Raw genomic sequence first — 24,955 nt, 5'->3', positions numbered from 1 at the left:
TTTTCCCAATGACAGTTTAGTAACGTGCAGTGACAATGTCCTATAAGTTTGCTGGTTAGGCAAAGTAAGTTCTAGCACCAATCTGTACATATGAATTTGACTGTCTCAGGTTCAGAACTCTGATGATGAAATGGCAAAGAAGAGGGAGCGGATCCTGCAGATGCAAGTGAAGAGGAAGGAGGAGCAGGAGAGGAAGAGGCTGGAAAAGGAGGATGAAGCTTCCAAACAGCGGGAAGCACTGAGGTGAGCAAATGTGACAACAGTCAGTTCCATCAGGTGGGTGGGCATGAAGTATAGCCCGACAGCAGGAAGTACTGAGTTCAGTAGATCTACACCACTGTCAGTTCCGTCAGATGGGTGTGAACAGTAAGGAGCACTGAGTTCAGTAGATCTACACCACTGTCAGTTCCGTCAGATGGGTGTGAACAGTAAGGAGCACTGAGTTCAGTAGATCTACACCACTGTCAGTTCCGTCAGATGGGTGGGAACAGTAAGGAGCACTGAGTTCAGTAGATCTACACCACTGTCAGTTCTGTCAGGTCGGTGGGCACAAAGTATAGCCTGAAAGCATGAAACACATGACACACAACAGTGTTAGAAATTGGCACTATTCCTAGAGTCCTCGCCAAATTGCCTAATAGTTAAGGTATCATAAGGACTAGTAGAAATTTGCCAGTTTTAAGGGTTTCACTATGTGTTATCATTATAAGGACTAGTGGACTAAAAGTGTTAGTTCTATCGCTGCACAAAGGCCAGGAGACAGACTCTCATGTCAGTGCAGTCATGTTGGTGGGCATGAAGTTTGGCCAATCAGACAGGTTGTTGGAGCATGAAGTATAGCCGGTCAACATGTTTAACACACAGGACAGTTGATACACATCACCTTGTCAGCTCAGGAAAATAGCTATTGTGATATGTGTACTTAGATTGAAGCAAGAGGAAGCCGAGAGGAAGAAGGCAGAAGAAAAGGCGCGGAGGGAGCAGATCTACCAACAATATCTACATCGGAAACAACATCAGGAAGATGAGGAGAATGGTACAGAAAGACCCCAAGAGAGACCAGCCAAGTCCAAACCACGCCCCAAGTCCATGTTCGTGAAAGCCACCAACTCACCCCCTCATGATGACGAAGGTTTGGTTTGCTCGCTGGACGATCTCTCTGCTCGAGCCTTTGTTATCCCTTCTTCAGGTGGTGCTGCCTGTAAGTGTGTGCACGCTGTTGCTTCTTTTGGGTTCTGTGTTCTTGTGCATCTAGCAAACACATCGCAGCAACTTGATTTAAAGGAAGAGATTTTGATCTGATGAATACATTGATTCACAATGGCGTATAATACATTTGGAACAAACTTCTTGGTGGTTTTTTTTATGTCAAGGCAGATTTATAAAGATAGTACCATTGTTTTAAATGATTCCTTTCTGTGGTTCAGATATATATCAAAAAGAAATTATGGCTTCATAGTTACATGTGTTTGCTAAGATGCATGTGTTATTTTGTTCTAATTTGTCATTGGAATAAATGAGTTAATAAATTATATTGATTGATTTCATAAATATAAAAATTTAGAAACAAATATATTGTTTTGTCTGAAAGTTTCAAAAGTTAGGCTAAGCTTCTCAATTTGCAATTGCAATGAGAGACAATATTGACTCTGTCTAGGACATTTGGCCACCTTTTCAATTAATGATACTTTCTTTCATTTGATTTGAAATTCAATCAATACTGATACGGAAATTATTCTGATCAATGTAAAAATATTAACATTATACTGAAATTATTTTATGAGCATGGACTAAATATGCCATTCCTTAGAAAGCATGCAGTTAATGTTTGTTCAATACTAAATATCTACATAATGAGACAAAGGTAAGTGAAACATTTCTATGCGGTTTTATAGCTTAATTTGATTCTCTTTTTTTGCAGCTAATTCTTTTACATTTTTTGTTAGTTGAGCTTAGAGTATCCATCTTGGCTGGTTTGATATATAAATGTTGCTTTGGATATATGAAGAATGCTTTAGTGACGTTATGTACAATATACTGCTAGATGTATGCTGGTGTAATGTCTGCCACACAGCCTGTACATGGACATTACTACACTGTATCAAGAGTGATTGTGTGTTGGCAGGTGTAGTGCCCAGGTGCCTGTGTTTTCAAAGTGTATCATCCCAACAAAAGCATATTTGAGATACCCTAATGCTTCAGTAAAACATAAAACAAAATCAACTAAATACAAACCGCCCTTCAAATGATAATCCACGTACCACGGTGTTAATACAGTACTTCACATGTGGTCTTAACTGTCTAAACTGTCAGAGAATTGATACATTGGTCACAGCTTGACTGCCTATGTGTCAGTATTTGCAGATGAAAACAGTTTGCATTTAAGGTAGATTTATGATTGTAAGAAATTTGGGAAGTTTAGCTGTAAGGCTTTTAAGTTTCAGGATTAGTATTTGAAAACACTCATGTATCTAGGTAGAAAACAAAATATGAGCTGCCTGTTTGTATCTCCAGTGATACACTGCCTGTACCACTATCTCTATAATCTGTAACATGCAAGTGTGGTGTCTTGTCTGTCTCCCTTTGCCAAAGTCTGCTTGAAGAATTCAGCGCATTTTGATATGGTGGTGGAATGCGTCCAGCATCTGCCACAGTGGCTCAGGCTTACAGACCTTGTTCCCACAGTGTAGAACTGTTAGGCTGTCCTTGAGATTGTGGACCTTTTAGATCCTCTTCCATAAGATGCAATCAAATTAACCATGCTGAATAAGATGCTGAACAAGCTATGAACCTGTATTTATCTATCCTGACTAACGCTAGCAGCGCTTACATCTATTGGTGCTGAAGATCAACATTTGTTAAAGAAAACCAAGAGAGTGACTTTACAGTGGATAGTGCTTGGGGCCACAACAACAACTTGGTGTTGATGTTGGATGACCCAGCTGTGGGGACAACATGCTACAGTCTTTGCACATATTACTTCAGGAATTTCCTGTTACTTCTTGGTTTTGTGTTTATTTATCTGTATCAATTACCCTATTGTAAAGGTGATTAGTATGCCTGCAAGATTGCTTGAAACATCAGTAACACCTTATGATTTTTATCTGCTATTTATGATGGAGGGTGTGCTGTTTCCTTCCTTCAAGGGGGAATTCATTGCCCAATTTGGCAAGTACAACACTGTGTTGTGTGGATAAGGCATTAACATGATTAAGATGAGCATGATGATCAGCTGCTTGGAACTGCACAACCTTCAACAGCATGAAAGCCTTATTCTTGTTTTTGTTTTCAGTCTTTTAGTTTAGACTGCATATGAGAAATGTTGCTGTGTTTTTATTTGTTTTAAAGTTTCACAACTTTTAAGTTTATGCTCTATTTTGTATCATGGAAAGTGTAATCTGTGTTTGTTGAATATTTGGCTGAAATGTTTTTGCTCATTTTGGATTTATATGTTGACAAATCTGTATTGCAAGTTGACATTTCAAGTTGCCTGTCTTAATGTGATTGTTAACAATTGCCTTGAAGAAATGGAAAGGAAACTTTGAAATTTCTTTTTAATAAGCGTCGTAACTAAAAGGCTTTATTCACTGGAAATTCATATCTAAAATTTAGAAGCAATTGCCACAGCAATATTTGCCCCCATGCACTAACAAGTAGAATAGATTCTATTGGAAGCTTGTTTACTCCTATTTGATTGGTTGGGAGCTGGCAGGTGGCGCCCTCTAGTTATGTTTTGTTGCATCATTCCCACATCCAGTTTGCTTTTTTCAGCCTCAGCCTCCTCTTCTCCTCGCCCCACTCTTCATATTCCCCAAACACGAGGAAAGTTGAGAAAAGCAGGTCTGTACTACTAACCCCTGAGTCCCGCAATTCAAAACTTTGTGCCCTGATACACCTAATACTTGCCACAGTTTCACAAAGAGACATTAGGGCGGTGACTAAATCTTTTGACACAGTCATTGAGTCAATAGCAACACTGTGATTGCTCAGTGAAATATACCTTATGGCTGTTCCACCAACAGCTCATGTTGCCACAGCTATTGTACCTCCTGTGCTGTGTTAAATTCCCACAGGTGGTACAATTAATTAAGGTCTATTGGAAATACAAGAAATATATTTCCTCTCTATCCATATTTTCCCTACATGTTCAAAATAACTAATTAGGGTAACAGAGAAAACTGATTGATCAGGGAAATGTTCTTAAACATGTATCAATCAGTTTGAAAGCTGCAGGGATATACCGGTACTGCCCTATCAGGTCCACTGTACACAGCACATCACACGAGTGTTCTTTGGCCCACTCTCACAGTAATATATGTGTACACAAGAAGTGATTTCAGTTTACATGCACAAAGTTTTGAATTGGATCACAAATTAATGCTGTAGCTTCATGTTGTACGATCAAGTCATGTCATCTGTATATCCACCAAAGTATCTAAATAGACCCACTTAAAAGAAAATGTGGATTTTCACAGCAGGAGACAGTGGTAATAGTTTGCAATAGCAAGATTTGATTTGGTGATGGGAACCTTCAATACTGCACTGCCAGCTTATTGATCAAACCTTAGCCCAGGGTAACTAAATGGTTATTAACCTTAAACAACAAGACAGCAGTTTTCAGTGTGGAGACATTTGCAGACTCTTAATATTCATGGACCAGCCATTGTCTTCTTAAGATCAGAATCTTCTTATTTTATTGTGAAGTCAATTTCTTTGAATTATTGTGTATTTATGTAAAATAGTTGAATGAAATGAAGACCACATATTTTTCAACTTAGACATTCCAGAAAAGAATATTTAGAAATCTAAAAAAGTAATATTAGAAAACAACTCACTACCCCATGACCTGATGTCTAGCTTAAGATAATGTTTGGAGAAGTTTCTCAAACCCTTTTATACCTAAGATATATCATAAAAAAAGAAAATTCAATAACTAAGTACAGAAAATGTAACTATTTTAGCATATAACATTTAGTGTTTTTACAAGTTAATCAGTATGTAACTTGGGTATCAGTAACTGTAAGCTCATTCCAACTTACCATACTTTGATCTCTCAGTAGTCTCACAGAAAACATTAAACCTATTCAGGCAATCCTTGCTATGACTTATATTCAAGAGCAGCTTGAAATCTGTTCAGTCAGTAAGGCATAGAAAAGGAATTTTCTTGGTTACATCCCTTTTTCATACCAACTATTGTTATAGGATACTGTGAACAGTGAACTAACTGCATCCATGTGCATTGTGATCGTAGAGATGACCATAGACGTCATGGCTGCCTTGTGCTCATGACAAGCTTGTGAATGCCCTAGAAATCAGCCGATCGGCTTGTGAATGTTCTCAGGAATCTCTTCTGGATGAGCTCTCTTCTATTCTGAATGCCCTCTTGATATGGAATTGTCTTGTTAACCGATGCCTTAATTACTGACACACAGTGTGTGGACGTTTGCCATAATGCATCATTTCTCCCTACACAGTCTCTTGCAACACTCTAACACAAAATGGCCGCCCGGGAGGAATGACTTATCGGAGACCCCCCTCACCAGGTGGGTACTGGAACAGCGTTCACGTTACCGTGTAATCACGAATGCCATATTGACGTCTTATATTCTGTGTGGTATTACAAGACAGATGGATGTTGTACTGTTACTGCAAGAGATGTAAACTTTCTATGTAACCATGGTAACATGTTTCTATGTTTTGACCTGTGGTAATCAGTAGTGAAGGTCACTGTCATTGTCAGAATGACTTGTTCAGAATAGGTGGCAATATTGATTTGATAATACATTCAAATATTAGTTCAAAGAAATTTAGAATCCCAGACCTACTACCAGTGGAAGTAGAATTATGTTTGAAAATCCATTATCATAATGGAATTTAACATCTGAAAAAAGGTATGTGTTTTGAAATATCAAAATATTATTTGCGAAAAAATCATAGTGAAAGCCAGAAAATTTATCTATGAAATATCTTTCTTGAGTTGAAAATTTGCTTTCATCTTTGTCATTAATCTTCCAGAAGAAAAATGTAAAATAGTTGCACTGATATCAATTGTGAATTTTGGTTTGATGACTGAAGGCAGCTATGGCCATTTTCTTGAATTACACCATGGTCCAATAAGTTACAAGTAGCCATTGATTAACATCATTTATGTATTGTTACCCACGAGACCTTACTGATGTGTGCCCTGCAATAATGCATCCGGAGTGATTTAATACACTAACATGTTGCCAGGTACGGTGAATGTAGTTGTTTTAGAAACATGTTGTACAGTAGGTTGATGGTATCATTGTCCCCTTCCAACATCTTCGCCAGCTTGCTCATGTGCAGTGTGAAACTTTGTGTGGTGATTCTTGTTTGCTAGTAGCACAGCTCTCATCTGTCTTCCTGACAACTAGTCTGGTTTACACACAAACAAGCTACATTCCATGCAACTTGTTTTTATTAGTGTCTGTTATGAAAGTTTGTCTTGAGATGTATTGCGTTGAGACGACTGAATTTCAATAATGTTTTTCTTTTCAGCATTAAATTGTCATTTTTTTGGTACTGCTAGTGAGACTGAAAGTCTGATTCATTTGGGATTGACATATACACAAATTGCATATATATGCCATTTCATGGCATTTTCATTCAATAAAATGACATGGACCAGAATTTGGTATCATAGTAACAAGTAACATATATGGATATATATGGACATGGATTAACTCTCCAGATAGTTCCAGGTAATGAAAGTCTGTAGTTGAGAGTGAATAGCATTATCCTCAAATATCTGTTTCCAACATTTTATTACTTCCATCAATGCCACAATCGTCATTGATTCAGTTGTAATGTATCTAGCCTGTGTTCCTCTAGATTTGTACCGACTGCAGCAACGGCGTAACCGTAGCAACGACAGCAGTGAGACAGGATCTAATGCAGGATCGGACTATACTGGTGAGAACTATTCAAGATTCTACTTTCAAAAAATTATATATTTGAACCAGCTTTTTTCTTCTTCTATTACTTGAGTGAGTCCTTTTGGGTGAGTGAGTGGTTTTACGCCGCTTTTAGCAATATTCCAGCAATATCATGGCGGGGGACACCAGAAATGGGCTTCACACATTGTACCCATGTCGGGAATCGAACCCGGGTCTTTGGCGTGACAAGCAAACTCTTTAACCACTAGGCTACCCGAGTCATTTTGATCTTGACAAACAAATATTTGACATGTAACACTCATAATCCTGCTCTGCATAAAGATCTAAAGGGTAATCTCAGCCAAATGAAAATAGATTAGTTGATGAACTTGAAGTACATAAAGAAGAAATAAGTGTATCTGTTTTATCTGTACAGGGTTTAAATCAGATCAATACAAAAGTGACAAAACTAATCCCTGGACCAGTGGTTCACTTCAGTGGATGAGGATGAGTTTGAATTCCTTGTTGTAATGCCTTCAAAAACAAAATCAATTATGTAGAAAAATCACCTTGAAATATGGCCTTTTCTGATGTTGCACTGACATGTCAGTAATGCAGTTATACTGAAGGTGTCAACTGTATTTGTGAGTACAGTGATGTGTGTTAGGATCGCTTGTACACAGCAATATTCCAGCTATATTACAGCGGTCTGTAAATAATCAAATCTGGGCCAGTCATTGATATCATGAACATCCACATGATGGGATACAATGACATGAAATAAATCCCAATAAATTTAGTCGCCTCTGACATGCAACGATTGCTGGGGGCCTATATTTTTGCCCAGAATCTCTACAAAGACATCCTGATGCCGCTCTGCACACTTACTTCAATGTGTAATCACTGTAATGTAATTAAAAGCTATTCCAACATCAAAATGAATGACTGAACAGTTATCTCTAGCTAGTCCTTATGCAATATAAGTGTTGAAGGGGAAGTTCTCTAATATCAATTCTATCACAGGTCCCAAGTTGTTTGTGAAGCCTAGTTCGAAATCTAACCGCAACATCATCATGAACGCCATCAGTCACTGTTGTCTGGCCGGCTGCGTCAACACTGACACGAAGAACAAAGTCTTGGAGGTATGGATGAATAAACATGAACCTTTATCACAGATATTAAAGTCCCCCCAACATCTGAATGTTTTCATAGGGTCATGTTACAGTTATAAAGCACAGTTTTAAGCTTGTTTGAAAATATTTGGAATACATGCATTGTATGTTATTGTTACTCAAAATAAAATCCAGCTATTTGATTGGTCAGTTGCCATCTTGCGAACTCCCATTTAAGTAGGCCTCTGTATTTGTTACAAACTTATAATTACAAGTGGGGTGTATATTGTTTAATGAGCTGAGTGTGTACACCCCTCAACGTATAGTGTTCAGGCTCATTCAGCACGTAAAATACTGTACACCCTCTTGTGACAAATGCACACATATTCTTGAACCACTCAGGTAAGATCAACTTTGACATTTAAACTGGGATACCAAAAATATTGTAATGTTTGCTTACAACATCCTTTATTCAGGCGTTTCTCGTGACATGAGTTCCTGTCATTGAAAGATTTTAAGCTACTACCAAAGTTACCAATTAAATAATCTTGTACCCGACATTTAACCCCATTCCACATCACATCACCTGTAGCGTGTAGTTCAGAGTTGAGTTTGATGTTTCTCACTTGTGCTCCTCTAGATCATCTCCCAGAGTGATGCCAAGCACTTCCTCATCCTGTTCCGAGACGGAGGCTGTCAGTTCAAGGGCCTTTACACCTATGCACCAGAAATAGAAGAAATTTTCAAAATACATGGAGTCGGACCAAAGCAAATCACCAACAAAATGGTGGAAAAGTTTTATAAGTAAGTCAAATGATCATTTTAGGAAGTAAGTCTCCAGTATTGCCCCAATTAAAAGTCAAAGGTTGTCCAAGACTGAAGTACATGCGTGATATTACTGACACTTGACGATTATGTAATTATTTTACAGATACAATTCGGGTGCCAAAAGCTTCACTGAGGTCAAGTCTACCAAGCATATATCTGTGTCTATTGATGCTGTTGTTGTGCACAATGCATTGTGGAAGACAAGCAAACCCGGCGCTGCCAAGAAATAGTTCTGGTGTGGTCACTGATCTCTGACTCCTGACAGAGAGGAGGACACAGATAGCCATCATTGTAGCAAGTCACAAACAGCCATCTGGATTGCAGATAGTCATCCCCTGGCACAGAGCTGTGCTTCAAATGTTATGACAGTTGTGTGAATTATTATTTCGGTCTGGGAAGTTTCTCAGCTTTTGTGGTAATGGCAAGTTTACTATGCTCTCTTCTATATGGACCATTCTATGCTGCTTTGAAGCCCTATTTCAATAATTGAAATAAGGACGTTTAATGTTATGGTTCACTGATATGAATATTAATTTTAGCCCAATTAGACACCTAGAAAACTTTATAGTGGTCATGGTTCATTTTCATGAATAACATTTAGATTTGTATTGAGGGCATTCAGTACTTTCTCAATTGTAACCAAAGATTCAGTGTGATTGATCGATTTGAATTATGTTTTAAAGTAATATATTTTCATCATCTTTATAAAAAGGTTACATGGTGTCAAGAATGACAATATATTTAGAAATATGATTTACAGGCAATTGCTGTTGACACTTCCCAGATCCAGTCCCAGTATGATATAGATTTTGTATAAACTGCTAATATATAGGATATGTTCCGATGGGCTTGAGTCTGCCGTCACAGTAAGACGAAATATGTCAAGCAATATCCCAGCCAACAATCCCAGTAAGTAGAAACACCATCGGCCACTACTCTGATCATCCAGTATAGGACCTGCTTTGTTGAAATGTGAATTATGCAAGTCTTCTAATATGCTGCTTGGTAGCCTATACACAGTGGCTGATGCCAAACTAGTTCATTTGTTAAATTATTTTAATATATTACACTACATATTGCCATGATTACTACTGCTGTTCTATATTGATTTTAACCGATTCAAATTGAAATGTTAGTGAAAGGTTTGTATTTGAGATGGTTCAGAATTTTTTAATTGGTTTTAACAATTATTCACTGTTGATGGAGACCTGTCTTGTTTCTTCAATTTTAATTAAAATAAACATGAATATATATCATTGTATATATAGTGTCATGAAATGGCAAGGACAACACCATGCATTTGTCACACACCTCTAATTGTAGAATCTGCATCATCATATCCCAGAGTAAACAGATAGAAATGTGCTGGTGTTACTAGTTGAGCAAACTGTATGAACACACTACAAGACATGGCCAGATTGATTTTGCAGGTTACACTGACAATAAGTATACCCGAGTAAGTAGTAGGGAAAGTAGGAATGAGAAAGAGGACTAAGGTATTTTGTGATGGAATTTATGGTTGTATGTGAAGAGTTGTGAATATGTAGATTTTGACCTAATTTATGTGTATAAACCCTAGATGTAGAGTTGAAGATATGCCAGTGAGGCCCAGGCTAATGCTCCCAGTACAGCTGTGGGTCTTTCAGAGTTTAGCTGTAAAGCTTCCCGTCTGTCACAGCTGTTTCCATTTAACACTCCTGCGATGACCAATGCTTTTGTAACAAATATTTATTGTAAAAATGTACATTGTTTTCTACACTTCATTGTTGTGATCTAGCTAGTGCTTCAGTTGCACTGGATCCTGTTGTCGTCGTCGTCATATTGGATCCTATTGTGTCATATTGGATCTTGTTGTGTCATACTGGATCCTATTGTGTCATATTGGATCTTGTTGTGTCATACTGGATCCTATTGTGTGTCATATTGCATCCTGTTGTGTGACACAATGTTTTCATTATTCAGATCAAATAGTGCTTATCTCCGAGTTTCATCTCAAAGAGTGCTTGTAAAATAAATGTTTTATAACTATTTGCATAAATATGCATTTATTTGTGTAAATGTTTCATTCACATCAAGATCATTTCATGGAAAAAGGATATTAAACTATAGTCATGTCATTCTCATAAGTCATTCTTTCCGACATCATTATTCATTCATTTGTTGCATTTATTTCTTCTGACAGTTATCAAAACATTTGTTGTCAATAGGTGTGCAGATTCCAAACAGGTTCGCCAATAGACTGTGACAATGACCTTCCTTCTATCTCAAGTAGCAATGAATCTATTTATGCATAATTCTGCTCTGCTCAGCTGTTAGTTCAAATTGGAGTGGCAAGATATATACAGCCAGGTCATGAAGCTATAATGGTGCCAGAGTTATGTCCCTTTAGATGACTTGCCCTCCCAGACGGCAATATTACCTAAATAAGAATGGTCTTTTAAGTGTCCCTTATTTAGATTTTAGAGACAATTGATTTCATTATGTATTTTTAATTCCTCGTGATAGTAGTTTGGATACCATTCATTACAAAGATTGAACATTTTAATTGTTAATTGTCGAGAAAATGGTAAAGAGTTATCTTGCTACTCCAAGTTGTATGTGCAGCCAGCAAGTACAATATTATTTATGTGAGAAAGCCTGTGATACTATTGGCCTTACAACTTTCAATATGTTGCTGTGACAGTGTGCATCTAAATGACAAATAAATGTTTGTTGCCAGCTAATTCTGGTTTTGTTATCAGTGGTAATGGAACAGTCAGTAGAGATTGACGAGGTTTTGAACAGTATTTCAAGTCATATCACAGTGTAATGTATGAACGTTGAGACATTTTCTTTCTATTTGCACATATGTCCATGTTGTATAGGTAGACACATCAACTGTATGGAACAGATCTTGTCGGTCTCCATACCACTGCAAGTGATAGTTCATCCTCAAGAACCCAGTGTGTATATTTAGATATCCATTTTGTTATGATAATCACCTTGGACCCAATTGCCACCATAGCTACTTACACGTCCAACCAAATGACACGCATTGGTACGAGAAATGCTGTGCAAATTTACTGATAACGGATGGAAAAAGAAGTGTTGTGAATGGGTCCAGGTACTTATCATGACAGAATGGTGACAATACGCTGGATAGTTGAGGTTTGAGCTGCTCCTTTAGTCTTGTCTGTCCATCTGCAAGTGGTAAATGACATGAGCATGTCAAACTCTTACTCAACCATGATCCAATCAGTCTTAAAAAAATACACCAATCTGGATAAATTTGGTTTATTTCTCTTCATCATGTTCATGAGATTATTTATCTGATACATATTTCCTTTCCTTATTAATACACTATTAATGCTATAAAGTGTAACAATGATTTAGGTGTCTGGGAAGCTTCAAGAATACAAGCATCTTAACAAGACACAAGATTAGGGCAAATGTCAAGGGAATAGAACTTCACAGAATACTACAACGATAGTCTACTACCGGGTACTCTTTCTCAAGTACACATTCTTTTATCTCAATAACCAAGTAACCATGGTAACAACTATCTATTGTACACAATATCTGACATTGTAACAATACATGCATATATTGTAGTCTTAACTATAAGATACCATAGAAGAGTAAGTGGTGCAGAATGTGATCAACAGATGAATGCATTTAGTTACTGTATATCAATGCATGTCATGATAAGTGATGTTGATGATGTCAATGGTGTCAATCCCAGCACAATGTATAGAGGGTAAACTTACGCAACACATACACCGTAGGATCTTATGCATGAGAAGATAAGTTGTCATGACATGAACGCTTCGAGTGAGTGAGATGGGTTTAACACTGCTGTGAAGAGTTGTCCAGTTATAATATGGCATGTCAGATTAATGTTGGAGGAAAGCCTGAAGTGATGCAGGACGTTTACCACTCTTGTGAAACCCACCAGCATGGTATGGTGCTGACAAACCCAGAAACATAATCAGGCAAACCAGGATTCAAACCCCACAATCATAGGTTTCTGGCATGCCCAAGGGACGCAGCTCTGCACAGGGAATTGTGGCACTTTAGACTACTGGGCCCCGTTCCACAAAACGATCTTAGCCCTAAGATGATCGTAATTCCCATACTTTAACATAGGCTTACGACAATCATAGCACTAAGATTGCTTTGTGGAACAGGCCCCTGGGCCTCCCGTGCCCCCCATCGTCACAGTGAAGTCTCAGGGAGTATGTATTGTATAGTCTTGAACACTTGGAAGAAGGTATGATCTGCATTACTGACATAACTGTGAGACACGCGAGGGAATGATGCTCAATGCTGCAGTCAGCATTATTCCGGCTATATATTAACTGTGGCCTGTAAATGATCAGTCTAATTAGTGTTTGATGCAAGCAATCAGGGCTCATGGTGAGCAATCAGCACTGGACTATTTTAGTCAACTCTTACAAGCTTGAGTTAACAGGAATAAATTCTCACCAAAAATCCCCAAAGAGTGGTACTAGAATCAAGCAGATACAGCCAAACATTTGTCATAAAATGTCATCTTAGTCGATCAAAACTATATATATATATGTATATAAACCACTAGCAAAGGCAGTCAATGTAGTTGTTCATATAAAAGATGTGCATGGTTTCCAAATGTCTTCTTGAAATATGGAGGTAAAACTGGTAATAAATTAATAATTATATAACCAATTACAAACGAGGATCTTGCTCCTTATACAACATACAAGAGTAATGTTCAGTCAAAAAAGCTTGTCATCACAATTAAGACACCATCCTTCTCATGCTTCTGGCGCTAAAAGACCCTCCACAGATAGTAAATGTATTTATCAGGTTCACAGTTCTTAGTCAAATAACATTCACTCTGAAGGAATATGATGGCAAAATATAAAAAATCCATCCACTGGTTTGTGAATGTTAAAACAATTCTCATCCGTTAAGATGCAGCTGATTGTCAGCAACAAGTTTGGATAAATCAATGTTATCAGGGATCGGAAGTTTCCTGGGTGTTGTGAGTTTGTTAAATGCTGTGCCAGTAGTAACCAAGAGTGCCAGGAGTGTCCAAATTAATGCAGGTTGGAGACCATGGAGACATGTTCCCCTTCCATCAAACCTGCGAGCAGCAGCGGTCGAGGCTGATAAACCAGTGAGCAGCAGCGGTCGAGGCTGATAAACCCGTGAGCAGCAGCGGTCGAGGCTGATAAACCCGTGAGCAGCAGCGGTCGAGGCTGATAAACCCGCGAGCAGCAGTGGTCGAGGCTGATAAACCCGCGAGCTGATAATCAGATGACATGAGAATACTGTCAGAATGGAAGGAGCTGCAGATGCTGACAGAGCCATCAGTATTGTCTTTCGCAAGGTCGGAACAATGGGGGTCTTTGCGTATTGATCAGTCTCAAAACTTTCGCAAGTCCAAGAAAACAAAATACATTTTAGATTGAATTTGTCTTGTAACCAACAATCCTGATAAATGTGTTTTTTCAAATGGAACTATGTGTTTGTCACACTTTCAAGTTTGCACAACAAATGAGCACAACAAGAAATAAAACTTGCATGATACATTAATGAAAGGTCAAACAAGTTTAATTTCTTGCTTTATTACAGAACTTGGTGTAGACCATGTAGACAGCAGGTAAAATCTTTAAAATGTTGTAAGAGGTGGTTTGAAGTTATTTCCCTAAAACGAACACTCTTGTATAAAGAGTGTTTACACTTATACAAAACACCTTGTTATAAAATTTGCAAAATTAAGGGCAAACTTGTGCACAGAACAAAAAATGAACAAATGCGTCTTAAAAAGTATAAATCATATTTTTTTCTAAACATGCTAAATGCAGTGTCTGACACCATCCAGAATATGTCACTTTAAAAATATAACTAATCTTGCTAGCCCTGACCAAAACGTGTTAATACTGATTATCAATACTTCTACATTCGTATTCCACAAGTTCAATGCTTACCGATTTATAAAATGAAAATAAAATTATTACAGGAAAACCAGTGTGCGCCAGATTCCCATCTCTACGAAAACTAATCCATAGTACCCCACAAATAACAGTAGATCACCAGGCCAGCATTGAATTAATTCCACTGGGCCTTGAGAAACTTAACATGACTGCATTCGAAACCCTCAATGGTTTCTGGCATGTCCAAGGGATGCAACTCTGGCAATTTCAGTGCCTTAGATGACTTGTTCAACAAACCAGCCTTATGCACTAATCATCTATTACAAAGGGTGGTGGGCCGGTGAGATTGAAAGGGGGTTCATGAAAAACTGACACAGCGACATGATACTTCAAAGAAATCTTGTTCTAAGATCAAAATACAAAGATGGAGAGATACCATCAGACAAGAAGGTCGTCTGGTACCCTAGAGAACTACCACTGCATTGACAGTCTGTGTGGCCCCATGACTAGCTGGGTAACTGTTGTCTCATAGGTTGAAGGTATCTGTGGTTACTGGGTTTCCTGGGATCTTGTGCACACTCTTCATGTCTTCATGTTAATTGCCTTGGTTAGCCATTTGGAACTTGTCACTGACATCAAAATTTTGCAGGAATGGCACGATCAAAGTCTTGTTTGAGTCAATATATATCACAATCTTGCAAATCTGGAAAGGAGAAGAGTTGATCTGTATGGAACCATAATTATGACAAGAGGTTGAATTTGTACATGGGAAAACTATTTAACAATAATCTGAAAATAAATTGGTAAACCCACGAGTCTCGTCTTTTCTTCTTATCAACAATTCATAAAAACCTATATCTTTTAAAACTAGAATATTCCCAAAAGCAACCAGAAAAACACAATCAAATCAAATATTGTAATTTACCAGAATACAAATATAGATCGCAATGTAGATATTGATGGCCATGGAGGCAAGGGGACATGAAATGGGGTGTAAAGTTACGTTCAAGACTATTGCACCTATATAGTGATGTGCACGCATGCATGAGTGGTGTGTAGTGTGGTGTGGTATTTTTGCTTGTGATAATTTTGACTAATGTCAGTTTTATAGCGCTAACCCACTGAGATACCATGCTGCTTGTTAAAATGAATACCCCACTAAGACACAGTGTACTGTGTCCGAGCCAACCAATCCTTGTTTTAGCCCCTTTATGCCGAGCGCCAGGCAGGGCAACAACAAGTACCATCTTTCAGAGTCTTTTGGTATGGCACAGCTGGGGATCGAACCACCAACCTTCCACTCAATCCACTACACCACAGAAGTGGTCTGATGGCATTGGAAACTATGGGTGAACATGGTATTGTAAGTACTGATGAGATCAATCAAGGCTGTACTAGCTTGTATAAAACTGACTATCAATGATTCAGGAATGATCAAACTCACATTAAGTAATGTCTCCTGTAAGAACAGATGGAAGTCTCAAGTTAAACAAAGAGTCACACTATCACTGCCACAACAAAACTACAGCTGGGGTGATAGGGTTTGGTGATGGTGATTTGACAGTGTTTCAGTTTCAGTTGTCAGCCTATGGGAAGTGAGGCAGGTCAGGGACTTCTTCCAGCCTGTGAAAAATATGTGCTGAAGGACCGAGGACTCTTACATGTCTAACCATGTCAACTGTAGCACTAAGACTCTCGCAAGTCTGTGTTAAAGTATAGGAGTTCCGATCATCGTGGTGCTAGGATCAGTTTGTGAAAGGGGGTTCTTGTTTTTAGTTCAGTCTTCATCTACAAACCTGGCAGTTTACAAACTAGCAGGCATCTTGAAAAAGCCATCTCAGTTCTACAGCTCTCGTTAAGTACAGGAAGTACGACAGTCAGTGCTTACACAGTGAAATCAGGTCCCTGCTGATTTAGGCACACAACCGTAGAACCAGTACAAACCCAGCTGTTCACAAACTGGAGGCAATCTTGAAAAAGCCATCTTAGTTTTACAGCCCTTGTAAGGTACAGGACATACGACAGTCTCAGTGCTCAGGCAGTGAAATGACACACTATATCAGTACAAACCTCACTGCCGCAGGTTCAACTTTTAAGATAGGAGTCAAGAGATGGCATACTGGACTTGGTCTGATCCTTGGCCTTCACGAAGGTTGTAGAGAGATATGTTTCAAAAGATGGTAATGTCATCGGGATGTCACTTTCCTTGACAGCAGTAGGGTCCGGCGTCGCTTTCCCCTTCTTAATTGGAGCCACTGTCTTTAACTTTTCAAGGTTTTTCTTGTGTTTGGCACCTGCAGGATAAAGTTATCTTGTCTGTGAAAGCAGGATCAAGGTCTAAATTGTGTCTATTTCTTTACTTTTGTTTGTTACTTAATGCCGCACTCAGCAATATTCCAGCTATATGACGGCGGTCTGTAAATAATTGAGTCTGGACCAGAAAATCCAGTGATTAATATCATGAGCATCGATCCACTCAATTGGGATCGATGACATGCATAAACCAAGTCGGCGAGCCTGACCACCTGATATTGTTCGTCGCCTCTTATCATGTTATGACAAGCATCGTCGCCTTTTACGGCAAGCATGGGTTGCTGAAGACGGGTGTCTATTTCAAGAAATGAGTGAGTGAATGTTGTTTAATGCCCTAGTCAGCAATATTTTAGCTGTTTCCACAGATGATTGAAAGGATTGAAATGATTGAAAACATTAGCAACATTCCAAACGCCATCAGCCAGGTCACCGGCCCTGACTACCCGTCTTACAACCAGCAATGGGGTGGAGGCCACCTATTCTAACCCGGCCCCTGGGGGTGTACTTTAATCATTCATGTCCATTGACGGAAAATAAGGAAACCTATTCATTAATCATGTTCTCGGTCCCTCTACCCTCACATGGAATCATCTTACCTCTTGAAGAGAAGGGGGCACAAATGGCTAAGCCATCGCAAAGGCATTGTGTCCCTTGGGCACACCAGAAACCTAGGATTGTGGGTTTGAATCCTGATTTGCCCAAATTATGTTTCTAGGTTTGTCTGCACCATAAAGTTTTAAACGTCAGCATCACTTCTGGCTTCACTCCCACATAAAGTTGACACACCGTGATATAACTGAAATACTGTTCAAAGCGGCGTTAAACATCACTCACTCACTCACTCACTCTGAGAAATAAATACAATGCCTGACCCTGGTTGCACTAAACAAACAAATTTGCCACAATACATCTTAAACTTCATTGCCCAAGAGCCAAATATTTGTTAGAATAACAGAACAGAATGCTACCATTTTACAGGTGTACAGAACTTGGGAGACCGGATTGATTGTGTGGGACATTAACAACACATGCGCAGCTTGCTGCTCCCCACCTTCTCTGTGTTTGTCTAGCTGCTCCTGCGAGTTGACCTGTATCTTGCAGAAGCCACAGTATAACATGCCGCTCGTCTTGGTAGACACAGCTTCTGCAACACCAGACACTGGTACATGTATGATTCATGTACTATCAACATATTTCTACTCTTACAATAGTATCATGACAGTCAGAAACACTTAACTATATCATCAGTGGTAGAAGTGTTCGCCAGGCTTTTACCAAGGGACTTGCAAGTATGCATTTCTGCCTCTGTAAACGTCTCTGAAATTACCAGAATGTGGGAGGTGAACTTTGACACGTATGTTTCTTATGGTCACTGTGATGTTAATGTTAGTCCTCAGCATTTAGTCAGAACATAGTAACGTGAGCAGTGTTTGACACTTACACTGGTCTGCTGGTCCGAGTCTAGTGTATTTACTTAAGGACCAGTAAAATTAAATAATTGCTAGTCTAGTGTTGTTTTGGGGACGAACAAAGTAATCAAAGTTTGTATAGCTTTTGAAAACCGTACAAAGAAATGACATAAAGATAGAACAATGTGTTATTATGAAACAAAGCAGACTTCATTCTTCATTGTTCTTTGTGATTTATCACATAGCTATCTTATATATATGCATATATGTATCATGATGTTCTTCATGATATGACTAAGTTTTAAGTACTTGTGGCATAAATTTAACGAGTCTGTAGCACAGTATAAAAGTATATGGTTATTTGTATTCCTCATCATTAAATGTGTAGATGGTCTTGTTAATCCAACCATGTTTACCGGAGTTGTTACTCTGTACATGCTGAACATGGTTTGTTAACCAGCTAGATTTTCAGTTCAACTGTATTTTCAACAAAGTTATTGCACGGTTATCTCCCTTACCACCACTGCCTTCTTCCTGTGTTTTCTCTACGTTGCCATGGACGATCTTCATCCTCTTGAAGTGTTTGCTGCCGCTGTAGTGTTGCTGGGCCTGCACGGTGGAATTGAAGACGATGTTGCAGAGAGAACACATCCCTGCCTCTGCCCCCTCTGTAGACTTCCGCTTCTTCACACTGCCAGACTATTAGTGAAATAATAAGTCACACCACAGCATTACAAAGTGAGCCAGTGAATAGGATCCTATGACACTTTTAGCAATATTCCAGCAATATCACAACAGGGGACACCAGAAATGTGCTTCACATATTGTACCAATGTGGTTAATTGAAGCCAGGCCTTTCGAGTGATGAGTGGAAAGGTAGGTTATTCCACATCCCACCATAAGGAGAAAACTTTTTGACCAGAAGTTAGCATCTTACCGAGGCAAGGGAGTTAACTGACTATATAAAAGTCCAGCTTCAACCCTTGCCGAATTAGGTTGGAATTATGGAGTCTAACAAGTCTATGCATAGTCCAATCAAATTCGCAAAACGAAATTGACATCCGGTTCGTAAGCTGACGTGTATATTTGGTCAATTGCAGGATTTGAAAAACATGTGTACCGCCAACTCGGTGTCAACAGATATATACCAGATCTTTTCATGTTTTCAATCAAGGTGCTCACATGATCTGAAGCATTTCACAAAGTAAGACCTGTTTTAACACAATACAGATTTTGATCACAATCAGATCGTCTTGACTGGGCACCACCATCTTGTTTTAAGCAAATGCAAGCGAGAGATTGAATCTGATCTTAGTCAGAAGGGACATAGAAGGGACAACTCGTAATAGCCATGGGTGGCGCTACGATTGAGCCCATAAATTCCAGTTTGGTTCAGCAAGGGTGGAAACTGGATGTATATACTCAGTAAAATCCCTTGGCTGGGAAGATGGCAGTTAGAAACATTCACTAGCCCTAGTAAATGGGGACTATCCCTTACTGTACTTGCATATATAAAGTGACGTTGAAAGTTTAATTGGTGAGAAATACTGTGGCTGTGATATAGATAAGGCTTCACTTTCAGTATAAAGAAGCCACAATTGACAACAACACAGTCACTTTCAGCAAGTGTTAGTGCTTGAATGCTTAAGACCCTGTGTCTTGTGAAAGGCCATCACATCTTCAACCCTCCTAAAGTTGAACTTACTCCATTAGTACCGGTAAGAGAGTCGCCCTGCAATACTTGTGTGGGCGGAGCCCCATTGCTGCTATCGGGGAGGCTCACCTCTTGTCCCTGTGAAACTGCGCCTACTGCTGCTGCACTTGTCGATCCTAGAAACAATATCAAAGCTTTAGAAACATGTACTGATCACGACCGCCATCTTGGAAAACCACAATTATTAAATAACATCAACAACCTTGAGCATGTTCAGCTGTAATGTAGTTTCTTGTGTGATGTAATTCAAACCTTATGTCCGAATAAGATTCGAATGACGTCAAAAATGAGGTCCGGGTTACAAACACAATATGCTGAAGCGTGTGAACTGATATTTGCACTAGTGCACACACGACTTGATTATTAATAACCATACAGGTAATGATGCTGTATCTGACCCCACCTCATGACTCTGCCCTACTTCAGCCATGTACTGAATTGGAAATGGGATGACTGTTGTGGATATACCAAAGCAACAGAGTACTCTGCCAAGAAAACAGTGAATGGGGGAGTGAATTTTGATTTACACCAGTCAGAGATATTACAAGGAGACCATTTCTAGTGTCCCCTGCCTTGATATTGCTGGCATAATATGATATTGCTAAAAGCGGCATAAAATTAAACTCACTCACTCACTCACTATAGGTGAGTATGGTTTTACACCGCTTTAAGCAATATTCAAGCAATATCACGGCGGGGACACCAGAAATGGGCTTCACACATTGTACCCATGTCGGGAATCGAACCCGGGTCTTCGACATGACGAGCGATCGTTTTAACCACTAGGCTACACTACCGCCCCCACTCACTATAGGGAGACATCTTCAAGGTGTTGAGCGACGTGTGTGTGTGTGTGTGTGTGTGTGTGTGTGTGTGTGTGTGTGTGTGTCAGTGTGTGTGTGTGTCAGTGTGTGTGTGTGTGTGTGTGTGTGTCAGCAAGTACCATTCTAAAGTCTTTAGTTATGAGACCAGGGGGTCAGTCAAACCACCGAGCTCAGCAGCAGACTCTAGATAAGCAAAGATAAGAGTACTGGGAGCTGTTACAACCAGTATGGGATACTGGGGGCCCATTCATCCCCACAATCCCTGAGGGGCACGGAACATGGTTCTGCCAACACAACAATGCTAGACCAGTGTCCTAAAGATCTGCATGCCTGAGGCTGGTAACTTGACATGCTGCATGACATTTCCTCCACCTGCCAGACTGTTTGGTAGATCATTTTAAGACTACTTATGTATTCAGTTTTATTCAGATATATTATGGTCATCATCTGTTTGTATTTTGTTTCTGGAGCCTAACTTGAAAACTGTGAAAATTGATGTTATTCTCAAGTCGTTGTTTACATTATTTCAACTGAATCAAGACACAATTTGTCTTTTATTTTTTTGCGATTTTTCAATATTCATAATGTCTGTAGGCAGGTAACTGTGAAGATGGGCAGGCAACACTTATGGGTCACCCGCCCTACTGTCTTGATAGATCTTAAAACTGTTTCAAACACTGTGCTAGACAACTGATCTTACCCTCTTCAGACACTCCTGCAGCCATCATCTTCTTCTTGTGAGCCTTTCCCTTCATGTGCTGCTGCAGCTGTTCCGGGGAATTGACAGTGAGATTGCACACTAAACATGTCGACATTGTGCTCCTGGAACAGCAAGATTGGAAAACAAATAATTCAGAGTCCACTTGCACAAAGCGATTTTAACGCTACGACATTCGTAACTCCCATACTTTAACATAGACATACGATAGTCACAGCTCTTTATTATGTGCTCTCAAATGTAGCAGCTGATAAAGATGAATGCATCTGCCTAGACTGATTTCATACTAATATTTCAGTATGATTGTGTTCAAAGATCCGTTTGATTTGTGTGTGTGTGTTCTTCAGGAAAAAAATAATTGCTGTACTTAGTTAGTAACGAAATCAGAGAAAGACTTTGTGATTATGAAATCTGTGACAGGACAAATAGTAGACACTGCAATCTTGGTCAGTTGGTAGTTCATGGAGATTGTAACAATGGTAACAGTAATTTTGGTAAGGTGTGTTTTGTCGCCTTGAACACAGCATACACTTTTTCCGAATATGATTATGTTATCAAACTCTTCCAAACGGATTTAATATTTTAAATAGCCTCATAATTATAATAATTGTAGTGTTAGTGTGTATAATGCTGGACAAAATACACCTCTAAATCAGCTGGTATCACCGACCTGAAATATTATAAGTACATCCTGCATTTGCCCACACTGTACGGACTAGGAATGAGGTTACAAAAATTAAATAAACCAAATTCTAAAACACCAAAAATGGCACCATCAACTCAAGATCTCACTGCGGCGGCCGTAATAACCCGAAACAATTTAACCTTAACCACAGTAACAGATCCACACCAACAGACACAAGTACATGATTATTAAAAACAAGGGAAAAATAAATCATGACAGAACAAACCGTAAAAACGTCAGTTTAGGCGGCTTTTGATAAATATTCCGTGTTATCTCCTAGCATGTGTTGATGTCCGGAAGTCAATACCGGCCTCGTTGCAGCGCGGAGATAATGGATTGCTTAACTGCCATTGGTTAATATTTATTTCATTTATACTTACCGATACTTATAAATCCTAAGTAGCTTTATGACTAAAATATCCAAAACAATTTTTAAAATACGTCAAAGACTAAAATATAACGATTGATGTAGTCCCTTTAAACCTAACAAAGAGTAACATTCTCTCTAAGTGTGTGTGTGTGTGTTTGCGCGCGCGCGCGTGCGTGCGTGCGTACACATATCAAAGACGTTATAAGACTGAATTAATCTGTAGAATAGTTGTAGAATAGTTTCGAGTAGCCATCACCACGACCTTGCTGTATATAGGCGTGTCGATCTGTGGTACACCTTATAAATAAAATGTCATGTTTTGTTTAAAAAAATAAATTAAAAAAAAACAGTTCAAATTTACGTTGGGATACCAAGGTAACATAGGACTTCAACACCTCATGCTTGTCGTAATAGTCGACTGAAATGAGTGAGTGAGTGAGTTGGGGTTAACGCCGCCTGGAACAGTATTCCAGTAATGCCACCCCGTGTCAGCTTAATGCGAGAGGAAAGGCAGAAGTGATACAGGTCTTCGACGTTTACCACTTTAAAGAAACCCACGAGCACGGGTATGGTGCTGACAAACCTAGAAACATAATCTTAGCGGACCGGGATTCGAACCAACATGCAATCATACGGTTTCTGGTGTGCCCAAGGGATCAACTGTGCTAAGCTAATTACGCAACCTTAGTAGACGACTGGGCCACCTGTGTCCCCTCGGTTGAAATGAAGATCGGCAGGTTTCACTGTGTGACCTGACAGATTGTATGTCATCGCACCCTGACGGCTTTGGTAGTTGTCCGTGCTGTTAACAACTGAACTGCATGGCAGGACGGATTGTTTACAGGAGTCCCTACGAGAGCTGGAATATATTGCTACGTAAGTTCAACAATCCGTATTTCCTTATTTCAAACATGTACAAAATCACTCAAAATAATTTTTCGAACGAAATGAATGTTTTGTTTTTTTGTTCATATACACAGACAGTACTGAGACTGCAGTGTCAGCGAAAATTAAAAAGGTAGATTCTCCATGCATGCACATAAATCTATTTATCCAAACTACACTTCAGTAAGACTTCATGTTCTAATTATTCCTGAAAACAAAAGTGCACAAACAACAAACACTTCTACGTAGATGTCGTCAACGATAGGCAGACAGTGACAATAATTTATTACAGTGTCGGTACAGGCAAACAACGTAGTTTTTATAACTGGTGTAAACCACGACTGACGATCCGAGTGACTCCACGTCAGTAATCTCGACACTCGTCCGGCCCAGTCTGGCCCAGTCCGACCTAGTCCGACCCAGCACTCTATACTATACATCAGAACTGAAGTGCTAAGTTGTAACAAATGAAATGATGAATTACCCTGATCAACGCTCTGATACTCTGCGATTTAAACGACTGAGTATTGGAATGATAAATACAGTCAGCATTTTACACATGATGAATAGATGAGTGGACATTCCACCTGCCTACAATGTCTGAGTGGACAGTCCACCGGCCTACAATGTCTGAGAGGACAGTCCACCGGCCTACAACAGATGAGTGGACATTCCGCCGGCCTACAACAGATGAGTGGCCAGTCCACCGGCCTTCAACAGATGAGTCGACATTCCACCGGCCTTCAACAGATGAGTCGACAGTCCACCGGCCTACAACAGATGAGTGCACATTCGGCCTGCCTACAATGTCTGAGTGGACAGTCCACCGGCCTACAACAGATGAGTGAACATTCCGCCGTCCTACAATGTCTGAGTGGACATTCAGCCGGCCTGCAACAGATGAGTGGCCAGTCCACCGGCCTACAACATAAGAGTGGACATTCAACCGGCCTTCAACAGATGAGTGGACATTCCGCCGGTCTATAATGTCTGAGTGGCCAGTCCACCGGCCTACAACAGATGAGTGGACATTCCGCCGGCCTACAACAGATGAGTGGCCAGTCCACCGGCCTTCAACAGATGAGTCGACATTCCACCTGCCTACAATGTCTGAGTGGACATTCCACCGGCCTACAATGTATGAGTGGACATTCCGCCGACCTACAATGTCTGAGTGGACATTCAGCCGGCCTGCAACAGATGAGTGGCCAGTCCACCGGCCTACAACAGATGAGTGGACATTCCACCGGCCTACAACACACAGGTGGACATTCCACTGGTCTATAATGTCTGAGTGGACAGTC

General features: G+C 39.6%; 3 protein-coding genes across 10 annotated transcripts in view; 2 read left to right on the top strand and 1 right to left on the bottom strand.

Annotated features, from left to right (window-relative positions):
- The window catches only part of LOC139476502 (calmodulin-regulated spectrin-associated protein 1-like), a 67,977-nt gene extending 56,427 nt beyond the window's left edge, over positions 1-11,550 (top strand). For 3 of the 7 annotated variants that reach the window (XM_071259418.1, XM_071259415.1, XM_071259411.1), the window contains exons 13-20: positions 110-243; positions 927-1,201; positions 3,772-3,840; positions 5,475-5,543; positions 6,853-6,933; positions 7,920-8,038; positions 8,649-8,812; positions 8,940-11,550. In XM_071259418.1, coding sequence (XP_071115519.1) covers positions 110-243; positions 927-1,201; positions 3,772-3,840; positions 5,475-5,543; positions 6,853-6,933; positions 7,920-8,038; positions 8,649-8,812; positions 8,940-9,066 — 1,038 coding nt within the window. In that variant the 3' untranslated portion in view covers positions 9,067-11,550. The remainder of the gene's footprint in view (positions 1-109; positions 244-926; positions 1,202-3,771; positions 3,841-5,474; positions 5,544-6,852; positions 6,934-7,919; positions 8,039-8,648; positions 8,813-8,939) is intronic. The other 4 variants (XM_071259414.1, XM_071259416.1, XM_071259413.1 and 1 more) reach the window with 4 other exon arrangements.
- Positions 11,551-12,103: 553 nt separating this feature from the next.
- LOC139463758 (zinc finger protein 346-like) lies at positions 12,104-22,702 on the bottom strand. Of its 2 annotated transcripts, none has more exons than XM_071245039.1 (7): positions 22,623-22,702; positions 21,694-21,815; positions 20,161-20,285; positions 18,974-19,154; positions 18,098-18,190; positions 16,804-17,027; positions 12,104-15,436 (listed from the first exon to the last, which is right to left on the bottom strand). In XM_071245039.1, the coding sequence occupies exons 2-6, from the start codon at positions 21,806-21,808 to the stop codon at positions 16,819-16,821; spliced, it is 723 nt and encodes a 240-aa protein (XP_071101140.1). In that variant the 5' UTR covers positions 21,809-21,815; positions 22,623-22,702; the 3' UTR covers positions 12,104-15,436; positions 16,804-16,818. The 2 variants fall into 2 exon arrangements, with proteins under 2 accessions (XP_071101140.1, XP_071101150.1); XM_071245049.1 differs by having other exon boundaries at positions 20,239-20,285.
- Positions 22,703-24,221: 1,519 nt separating this feature from the next.
- Positions 24,222-24,638, top strand: LOC139455467 (uncharacterized). Its single transcript, XM_071237020.1, has one exon. It carries the CDS (start codon positions 24,222-24,224, stop codon positions 24,636-24,638), a length of 417 nt encoding a protein of 138 aa, XP_071093121.1.
- Positions 24,639-24,955: the final 317 nt, after the last annotated feature.

The sequence above is a fragment of the Haliotis cracherodii genome, unplaced genomic scaffold (assembly GCF_022045235.1).
Source record: "Haliotis cracherodii isolate W230 unplaced genomic scaffold, xgHalCrac1.p SCAF_1, whole genome shotgun sequence".
Taxonomy (NCBI): Eukaryota; Metazoa; Mollusca; class Gastropoda; order Lepetellida; family Haliotidae; genus Haliotis; species Haliotis cracherodii.
Note: the sequence above shows the minus strand (reverse complement) of the source record. Positions and strands in the feature narration are given on the sequence as shown.